Source organism: Oncorhynchus gorbuscha, linkage group LG02 (assembly GCF_021184085.1).
Source record: "Oncorhynchus gorbuscha isolate QuinsamMale2020 ecotype Even-year linkage group LG02, OgorEven_v1.0, whole genome shotgun sequence".
NCBI lineage: Eukaryota > Metazoa > Chordata > Actinopteri > Salmoniformes > Salmonidae > Oncorhynchus > Oncorhynchus gorbuscha.
In genome coordinates, this window is record NC_060174.1 from 41,796,432 (window position 1) to 41,807,486 (window position 11,055).

At 43.3% G+C, this 11,055-nt stretch overlaps 1 protein-coding gene across 2 annotated transcripts in view; it reads left to right on the plus strand.

The window, feature by feature from the left end:
* Positions 1 to 1,800, plus strand: part of LOC124002475 (protein BANP-like) — a 63,301-nt gene extending 61,501 nt beyond the window's left edge. The window contains exons 13-14 of one of the 2 annotated variants that reach the window (XM_046309904.1): positions 972 to 1,127; positions 1,277 to 1,800. In XM_046309904.1, the coding sequence (XP_046165860.1) occupies positions 972 to 1,088 (117 nt within the window). In that variant the 3' untranslated portion in view covers positions 1,089 to 1,127; positions 1,277 to 1,800. Of the gene's footprint in view, positions 1 to 971 lie in introns of both variants that reach the window. The other variant, XM_046309897.1, reaches the window with a different exon arrangement.
* The last annotated feature ends 9,255 nt before the right edge of the window (positions 1,801 to 11,055 follow it).

Sequence of the window (11,055 nt, forward strand, 5' to 3'; positions counted from 1 at the left end):
TGCACATTTAACATTGATAGAAATGAGGTAGAACTGATTTAAGTTTCCCTGCATTAAAGTTTCCGGCCACTAGGAGGGCCACCTCTGGGTGAGCGGTTTCCTGTTTGCTTATTTCCTTGTACAGCTGACTGAGTGCGTTCTTAGTGCCATCATCTGTCTGTGGTGGTACATAAACTGCCACGTAATGTATAGCTGAAAACTCTCTATGGACAGTTGGAAGAGTGAATGAAATGGTAGGAGGGACATCCAGGCTGAAGTGGTTTCAGGTTTCACATCCTATGTCACACAGGCGCAACAAAATATACTACTGTGTCCTTGGGAACCTAGGCTATTGCTCTGTGTACACAGAATGATTTATAAGTAAACATGTCGGTCTGAACCAGTACCAGAAACACGCATGTCCCCTAAATGGAAGACTTTACATCTAAGAGGTTTGAAGACGTGCATCCATAGATGCTATACTCCAAATTAGGTGCTGAGTGGTTCTGGAGAAGACATTTTAAAGTAGTCAACGTCATGAACATTTTTCCAAATTACATGAAAAGCATACTGCATGATCTGTTCGATTTTGAGTTCTGATATTTGGCAAGCGTGGTAAGGATTACAGAAGAAGCTCATCCTAGGTCGAGGTGTCAAAATTGTCCTGATGGTGCCGCTATGGGACCATAACTTGAACCCTGCAATGTCTGCTTGCAGCTATATTTTATAACTTGTCTCTCTCTTTCTCTCGCTCTACTTTGGTTTCATCTTCATATTCCCTCTCTCCACCTCTCCCCTCCAACCCACTGCTCTCTGTCTCTCTCCTTCCTCCGCTGTCCTCCTCACTCTCTCTTGCCTGGCTTCCCTATATTCTCCTGCATTTCTCCTACCCCTCTTGCCTCCCTTGTTTCCTCCCTCCCCATCTTTTCCTCCCATCCCCACTCCCCTTCTCCTCCCTCCCCTCCTTTCCTTCCCCAACTCTCCGTTCCCAGGCAGCAGAACTGGCCCCAGCCATGCAGGGTGAGATGGAGGTGAAGGAGGAATCCATCTATCTGCCAACAGGGGAGAATGGGGAGGTGGTGCAGATCGTCAGTTCTGTGGGCACCTGAGGGCCTGGAGAGAGAGATGGCCACCACAGAGATACAGAGGTGTGGATGAAAGGGATGAGGAGTGGGGGATTCAATAAATAAAGACAATTAAATGAACAAACAATTAAATAAGAGAGAAAAATGAGCAAATGTCAACAGAACAGATCAAGAGAAGTGTTTTAGTTATTATTCTTGATTGTCATCATCAGAAGAGGACCTGGCCTGGGATTAAACCCCACCCATGAAGGATGCTGCTCAGGCAGACAGACCCTCACTGGCTACACCTCAGCACTGGAAAAGCATTGAGCTATCAGAAATTAAGCTGATTGGCTCAATTTACATTTACAGTAGGCTATGCTAACCCCCTGGACACATACTTCACACAACCAATACTGTTCTGTTCTCCTCTATAGCATCCTGCAATCGTGTCATGTTGGACTGCTGTGGAAAGTAGTACAAGCCTAAAACGGGCACTTATTCATGGTTGAGTTTTCATGATTGCCCAACATTTCTGGTCTGGACTCCGGCTTTCGTTGCCATCTTTTCCCAGCTTGTTTTCATATTGGTTAACCCACATACAGTGGGGTCCGAAGTTATTGACACCCTTGTTAAAGATGAGCAATAATGACTGTATAAAGTAATTAAGTAATTAAATTACTGAGCTATATTGTATGCTCAAAAAATATGGTAATTATATTTTATACTAATACAATTGCTCAAATGTTTTGTAAACTTAGCAAAAAAAGAAACATCCTCTCACAGTCAACTGTGTTTATTTTCAGCAAACTTAACATGTGTAAATATTTGTATGAACATAACAAGATTCAACAACTGAGACATGAACTGAACAAGTTCCACAGACATGTGACTAACAGAAATGGAGTAATATGTCCCTGAACAGGGGTGGTCAAAGTAACAGTCACTATCTGGTGTGGCCACCAGCTGCATTTAGCACTGCAGTGCATCTCCTCCTCATGGACTGCACCACATTTGCCAGTTCCTGCTGTAAGATGTTACCCCACTCTTCCACCAAGGCACCAGCAAGTTCCTGGACATTTCTGGGGGGAATGGCCCTAGCCCTCACCTCACGATCCAACAGGTCCCAGACGTGCTCAATGGGATTGAGTTCCGGGTTCTGCTGGCCATGGCAGAACACTGACATTCCTGTCTTGCAGGAAATCACGCACAGAACGAGCAGTATGGCTGGTGTCATAGTCATGCTGGAGGGTCATGTCAGGATGAGACTGCAGGTAGAGTACCACGAGGGAGGAGGATGTCTTCCCTGTATGTGACCTTGTTGCCGGTGATGTCTGGTGTCTGCCTTACAACAGGCCTGCAAGCCCTCAGTCCAGCCTCTCTCGGCCTATTGCAGACAGTCTGAGCACTGATGGAGGGATTGTGCATTCCTGGTGTAACTTGGGCAGTTGTTGTTGCCATCCTGTATCTGTCCTGCAGGTGTGATGTTCAGATGTACCAATCCTGTGCAGGTGCTGTTACACGTGATCTGCCACTGCGAGGATGTTCAGCTGTCTGTCCTGTCTCCTTATAGCGCTGTCTTAGGCGTCTCACAGTACGGACATTGCAATTTATTGCCCTGTCCACATCTGCAGTCCTCCTGCCTCCTTGCAGCATGCCTAATGCACTTTCACACAGATGAGCAGGGACCCTGGGCATCTTTCTTTTGATGTTTTTCAGAGTCAGTAGAAAGGCCTCTTTAGTGTCCTTAGTTTTCATAACTGTGACCTTAATTGCCTACTGTCTGTAAGCCGTTAGTGTCTTAACGACCGTTCCACAGGTGCATGTTCATTAATTGTTTATGATTCATTGAATAAGCATGAGAAACAGTGCTTCAACCTTTTACAATGAAGATCTGTTTTGGGATTTTTACGAATCATCTTTGAGGACAGGGTCCTGAAAAATGGGCGTTTCTTTTTTTGCTGAGTTTATTTGGTCCCATATTCCTGGCACGCAATGACTACATTGAAAATGACTTACATGTAGAGTATCCAGAGAGAAATAAACGTTTTGTTTTTTCCTGCTGTATTTCTGTGGAGGACACATCCATGTGAATAAAATATTTTGTGTTGCCACAAATGTAAGTTTTGCTCTTACATTTCAACTGTATTTTCATCTTCTCTTTGTAGACAGTGGTCAACAAACTCCATATCAATCTCAAGAGGTTCAAGATGTACAGAAATATGCTTCTGTGGAGATGTTAAGAGAGTGGGAGGGAGCGCTCACTGCTCAACACTTGGGTGGTTGGGTCCGTGGTGTGTGATAATGTAATCCAGGTAAACAAACACTTTCTGGAAAACAATTAACCATGATACACTGATAAAGATTCACATGGAGTTAGACATGCTCAGGAGGAATGGATTATATACATCCACAGTGGAGTTATATTACAAGATTGCTTACGTTATCTGATGTAAGTTTCCACACTTGACATACTCGTGTGGATTAATTGTACAGATCACTCATTCTTTCACTCACTCCCTCCCTTCAAAAAACACATCCTCTGTGTGTGTGTGTGTATGCACACCTGTTCATGCATACAGTACATGTCGGGGTGTGTGTGTGTGTGTGTGTGTGTGTGTAAGGAGCGATTCTATTCCAGATAAATTGGGCTCTTTGGCGCACTTTAGTGCATATGGGAGATTTCCCAGACACAGTGTGACGTAATGATGTACAGTATTTTGGAGCAGCAGCAAGAACCAGTCGTACTAGGAGAGCAGAACTTGATAACATCTGTTGTTTCCCTTTATTTTCTCTCATTCTGTCTGCCTACGCTCTGTCTCCTCTGTTTCAATCCCACTCGGTTTCTCCTTTCGTCTCGCTGTCTTCCTCTGTCGAACTCTGACTCTCACACACTCTGACACTGTAGAGCAGTACGTTTTGGCATGGGCAATCCCAGCCTCCCCCCTGGCCTGCTCTTCCCTCCTCCCTTCTCCCTCTGAAACCAAGGGGGACCTGGCCGTCCTATCCCCTCTTTCCTCAAGATTAGCAAACAGCCTTGGGTGTAACGGCCTGGATCCTTCATGTTTTACAACCCTGGGCCCTGGCAACTGCATGGGCCTTCTGAGCTCCGGCACGGAAACCTGCTGAACCTGCAGATAAATGATGCAGGGACGGGGTGGCTAAGTTTGGAAGAGAGACTAGAGGGGGGTGGGGGGTGGGGTGTTCAATTGGAATTATATTGAATTATGCTCATCTTTTTGTGGAACGTTTCATTCCAAACTCATGGGCATTAATATGGAGTTGGTCTCCCTTTGCTTCTATAACAACCTCCACTCTTCTGGGAAGGCTTTTCACTAGGTGCTGGAACATTGCTGCGGGGGAATTGCTTCCATTCAGCCTCAAGCATTCATGAGGTCGGATACTGATTTTGGGCATTTAGGCCTTGCTCGCAGTCGGTGTTCCAATTCATCCCAAGGGTGTTCAATGGGGTTGAGGTCAGGGCTCTGTGCAGGCCAGTCAAGTTCTTCACCGATCTCGACAAACCATTTCTGTATGGACCTCACTTTGTGCATGGAGGTATTGTCATACTGAAACAGGAAAGGGCCTTCCCCAAACTGTTGCCATAAAGTTGGAGCACAGAATTGTCTAGAATGTCATTGTATGCTCTAGCGTTAAGATGTCCCTTCACTGGCACTAAAGGGCCGATCCCGAACCATGAAAAACAGCCCCAGATCATTATTCCTCCTCCACCAATCTTTAGTTGGCACTGTGCATTGGAGCAGGTAGCGTTGTCCTGGCATCCGCCAAATACAGATTAGTCAGTTCTTGTGTTGACGTTGCTTTCAGAGGCAGTTTGGAACCCTGTAGTGAGTGTTTCAACCGAGGACAGACTATTTGTACGTGCTTCAGCACTCGGCGGTCCCGTTTGGTGAACTTGTGAGACCTACCACTTTGCGGCTGAGCCGTTGTTGCTCCTAGACATTTCCACTTCACAATAACAGCACTTACAGTTGACCAGGGCAGAAATTTGACGTACTGACTTGTTGGAATCCTTCCTATGACGGTGCCACATTGAAAGTCATGGAGCTCTTCAGTAAGGCCATTCTACTACCAATGCTTGTCTGGGGAGATTGTGCGCCTGTGCTCAATTTTATACACCTGTCAGTAACTGGTATGGCTGAAATGGCCCGAATCCACTAATTTGAAGGGGTGCCCAAATACTCTTGCGTGTATATATAGTGTAGGTTGGTGCGAAATCTGTAGTCCCGTGCGCTGTATCAGCACCACGGACAGCGCCATACACACTAGAGAAACAAGGCCGTTTTGGTAATGAATACAGGCTACAAGATAGATTGGGCAATTAGCCTATTAAGCAGCCTATTTGAATGCAACCGTACACACCGCTGTCTTACCAAAATAATGCTAGCTAAATGCTGAAAGTAATAGCCTAGTTATACATTTATGCAAACAAAAATACTGAATAGCAGTTTGGCTTAGAATACCGACACAACTGCGCATGTGAATGAATGACTGCATACAGAACAAAAAGGAGGTAGTAGGCCTAGTTAACAAAATATCAGATCGCTAAAGGCATGACACAATCTATATTTAGGATAGTTACAGTAAACAAACGCAGTAAAAAAAGGCGTCTTGAGATCCAAAACAGCATACAGCCTACAGTGAGATGCAGCCATGCACAGCTGTCTTGCCAAATAAATAGGCCTACAGTATAGGCCCGCTTCAAACATGGAAGATTAGCCGCTCATCAGTTCAGCAACACATTGTGATATAGCACAATACACTTCTGTGGATCAAATTCGACCCATGGAATCAATTAAGCAATGCCAGCCTAGCATAAACAATACCAACAGTTCCATTTACAACCACAAAAACCATAATCGAATATCTTTCTATGACTAAACGTACCGATATGTAGCTATACCCAGGAGCGTCATTTGGGTTCTTGTATTGGAATTGTATTGATTTCTGCTTATATCATGCTATACCACAATGAACATAAGTTCAAATGCTTTTAACCAATAATTCAGGTTGGTGTGAAATCTTCACTGCGCTCTCAGCACCATGGACAGCGCCTTACACGCAAAATAAAGAGGTTGATAAAGCAAAACAGCTAGATTGTTTCTTACCCTTTCAGAAGAGTTGAAGCCTCCTTGATGCTCTGTGGAACTTCCTGAGTAATCGATCATTACATTTTCCCTGAAATCTTCTTGTAAGATTCCCCTCAAATGCCAGTTGGATTAGTTGAGCTTCCCTTGGGTATAGCATGCTTCTGTGCTGACTGAACAAGTTTGTCAAATTGGGAAATTTGGAATCGCGTGTAGCTGCGGATATCCCAAAAGCCAATCCATGTTTCAATGTACTAAGCACGGTCGGCATAGCGGAGAGAGGCCCAGAGAATCATTGCAGGGTATCAAGTGGGGTCCATTTGGAGAGGGCTATATCAGTCTGCAAAAACTGGTGAGCGTCACTAAACTTACAGTAGCTGTCACCTAATCTGTTTTGCTAAGTTCCAGCGGTGGTTTCACCATTTTCACATCTATATACTAATGGCTCTCTGTGTCAAGGGCACACAGGCCTCCACCAGTTGGTTGTTGCGTTCTTTCTGACATTTCACCAATGACAGCATCCAACATGCTGAAGAACAGTCTTTTACACTCAATGGATATATTTTCACATCCTGTAGGACCCTTGGTCCTGTCTACCTTCAGTTGTGTACCAAGATTCTCTGGTTTCTTTAACTATTTCCTCAGTGACAATCTCATTCATGAGCCCCACGATTTCATTTGGAATATTATGTGACGTGTATGTGGCATTTTGGGGTATGGTGCTAAACACCTTGGCAAGTTCCTTTTTGGAGAGAATATTCCATCATAGACAGAACAAGTCCACTACTCCCCTCCCCTCCCCTCTTGCATCCAATGTCCCCTGCAGTGATTGCTGGTTTGAAACAAGGAACTCAATAATGTCGATATTCGGAGACATATACAGTACCAGTCAAAAGTTTGGACACCTACTCATTCAAGGGTTTTTCTTTATTTTTACTTTTTCTACATTGTAAAAACTATGAAATAACACAATCATATAGTAACCAAAAAAGTGTTAGACAAATCAAAATATATTTTAGTCACCCTTTGCCTTTTTGAATGCTTTGCACATTCTTGGCATTCTCTCAAACAGCTTCATGAGGAATGCTTTTCCAATGGTCTTGAAGGAGTTCCCACATATGCTGAGCACTTGTTGACTGCTTTTCCTTCACTCTGTGGTTCATCTCATCCCAAATCACCTCAATTGGTTCCAGCTAGCTAAATAGGCTAAGGCTAAAAACACAAATGCTTTTTATAGCTAGCTAAGAAGCTAAATAAACTCTAGTGGTGGGGTGTGAGGCAGCTTCAACGGTAAACTTGACCCCGCCCTTATAAATCAAACCACGTTATTCACTTAGCCTACCACAGTTGAAGCGTTTTTTACCACTTTTTATGGAAACGCAAAGGAGTCATTTCTATCCGGCCAGGTGGCTTTCCAATTCCATAGCCCCCATTCACAGCCACGGCACTCTGTCTATTGTGTTGACAAAGCGCAGCAGAGATACAGATTTTGCGCCAACCTTTCACTTTGCAATTTTTATATAGGAACATAAAGCTAAAATTGAAGGGGCACAAATTTCAAATGAGGGAGCTAAGCCACCATTTGCCCCCTCGTGGAGCCGGATATGAATGACTTCCAACCTCCTCTCAACACCCACATGTTCCCTTGTTCTTTTGATGGCAGGCCCATCAAGGGTCCATCCTGGTTGTAGATTGATATGTGCTTAGCCACCACCTCATACTGTCATGAACGATCCAATGATTTTCCATAGTTGTATGTATGGCATGACATATATATATCATGACAATGGCTGTCAGGGGAGTTGGCTAAAGCACATTCTTATCTGGGACCAGGAGATTCACTGTTGTTTACTATATCAACGCTTTATTGCCAAAGTTAACTTTTCCAATGCTTGAAGGGTTATCCTGGGATACGTAAAATGCAGAGAACATAGTTTGGCTTTTTTTCCCCATCCAATCATATTGTTTCCAGGGAAATAAATCAGCACTTGTTATAATCTTGTGAAAGCAAAGCTCCTCAGAGCCAGGATGTGTCTGATGCTGGCTCACACTCAGCTGAAACACCAGGGCAGAGTCACTGTTCATGAAGCACATTTCCTCACCATCTTTTTACATCTCCCAGGCTCTGACATATGGATCTCTGTAGAGTGGGTGGTCCTGTGCCAGGGGATTCGCGGCTGGCTTATGGTGAGAGCTATTGTTTGTATGTTGAGTAGGGAATGAGTGCGTGTTTGCATTTTCTTTACACTGGTTTGATTAGAGAAATGGGTCATTGAGTGCCTGGAGATTTCACAGGTTGGGGATCACAGAGTCTGAGGAACTCAGGAGCTCCCATTATTTATCCAACTGCCTGCAGGCTGGAGAGTGCAGACCACCAAGCATTCTAATGGGAACAGTCAAGCGTATTAAATGCTCTTTCTTATAAATGATTTTTCCCTTGAGGTAATTGCCAATATCGCATGATGGGTGAAAGCTATGTGATAAAAGTTAAACATTTGCTTACAGCTATTCAATTGTGTTTCATTAGTGAAGTGAAGGAGGAAATATGCATATTGAGTGTTTGGGTGAGCCAGGCCAAGGACACATATTTGAGAGGCCCACGCATCATGTCCAAATCATCTGAAAGTATCTCAAATTGATTGTGTAGCTCAACAAATTCCCTTATAGATGATTTGAACATGATGTGTGAAAAATGCTAATACCATGCTAGTACCAAGACTTAAATAGGATTTTCCCCACAAATGCTAAAGCAATAAAACAGTGCCATGAAACTAAACCAAATCATAGATTGCAGTCATACCTTGTCCATAGACAAGACAGGGTAAAGAAACCAGTATGTCATTTTGTCATTTGAATGAACTATTTTTTTTTAAAGCGGCAATCTGCAGTTGGCACAATAACAAAGGGAACTCCCAGCCCCTATTTAATTAAAAAGCTAATGGATGGGGCTGGAAAAGCCACTCACAAATTCATGATGATTTGATTTGATTTGGATCTCTTTTAGTCCCCATTTGGATTAATCTTCCAAGAGTCCTTAAACATTAAAATACAATTTATAATACAAACACATTTTCACATGGATGCAAGGACTGACCAACCATAATATGAAAAGTATAGTTTGAATCATGTTTTGAGGCTATATTGGCCTAGTGTTTTTTGACATTTGCTTTGTTTATAAACATCAGCGTAAAACAAGCTTACATTTTGGGTTCTGATGAGGTATGACAGTTTAACTGAGCTCATGATGCATTTTATAAATGTGTATTCTTCAAATATTAAATTATAGGCTAAATAATGGATGTAGCAACTGCAGATTGCCTTTTTAACCCATATTGGATCAAATGTTTGATTTTTTTTTTCTGACAGTCTGCTAAACTTGTTCCATTAGGCATGCACCGTTTATGTCACGTGTCGACTCCAGTTCTAAGGGGAAAGTCTGTTTCATATTGAAGAAAAATGCCTGTTGTGACACTTGTTTTTATGGAGACTTTTTGTACAGAAAATCGCAACATGCTTTACTCGTCTTCACCAGGAGATTGTTGGATGTTCTTCTTTTTGACAAGATTTGTTCAAAATCCCTACCTGGATTAAGCGGAGTATTCATGCCGTAATGGGTCGAGATGCGGAAACAGGCGTAGCGTGCGCCTACATATTTTATTTTAGACGTCCCCTAAATAATTGAAATTGTGAAATAAAGACAATTCCTAATAAGAATATATGCCCCAAATGACTAAGTCCATCGGGAAAACCAATCACTCAACATGTGGACACCCTGCATGCTGTGGCACCAGGCTTGAGATGGAGCAGGAAGGGTTGTGGCTCAAAATCCGGTTTTGACAGCGACAAGAAAAGTGTGGCCTACAGTTCTGATGGAAAGAATTAGAACTCCTATCACAGCCTGGAAATATTACATTTGGACGTCGTATGTGAGTTTAACCTCTGAAAACTACATTGTGTGTGTCCTGTCCTCCCCGAAGCCTGTTTTGCAGGCCACAGTTATGTCCTCACGTTGAACTTCCGGAAGTGATGACGTGAGAATCTAACAACTTTTGACAGATTCAGTCCATAACCAGCTCGTAACTTGCGATGTTCACCTACATTTAGTTTAGTTTAGGCATTAACTCTGAATGGTTAAGGTAAGGTTTAAGGTTAGGGATAGGCTTAAAACAAACATCTCAAAAACAACTTTCTATCACTGTATTTGAACTGCAACCTTTGGCACCAGAGGTGGATGCTTATGTTCCTCATGCCAGACGGTTTGCAACGTACCTCAACTTCGAACATGCAACCGTTGGCACCAGAGGCGGATGCTTAGGCCCATCCACAACGCCCTAGCCAAACCGAAACCTACTTGAAGGTAACATCGCTCACTGTTGACCCTAGTGGCCTGTTCCCACGCCATCTGCTGTCCTCATACAAGGAACTTTTATCACAGGTGACCTGACTGATTTTGAGCCCCTTCCTGTAAAGTGTAGGACCTATGTCTCATGAGCTGAAATAAAAGGTCCCAGAAATATTCCATAGTCACAAAAAACACATTTATCTCAAATTTACTGCCCAAAAAATGTGTTTACATCCCTGTTAGTGAGCATTTATCATTTACAAAGATAATCCATGCACCTGACAGGTGTGGCATATCATTAAACTGATTAAACAGCATGCTCATTACACAGGTTCATCTTGTGCTGTGGACAATAAAAGGCCACTTATATCTGAAGTTTTGAAGGAGTGGGCAATTGGCATGCTGACTGCAGGAATGTCCACCAGAGCTGTTGCCAGATAATTGAATGTTAAATTCTCTACCATAATCCGCCCCAGTGTCATTTTTTAGAAATTGGCAGTACGTCCAACCGGCCTCACAAACCGCAGACCAGGTGTATGGCATCCTGTGAGCAAGCGCTTTG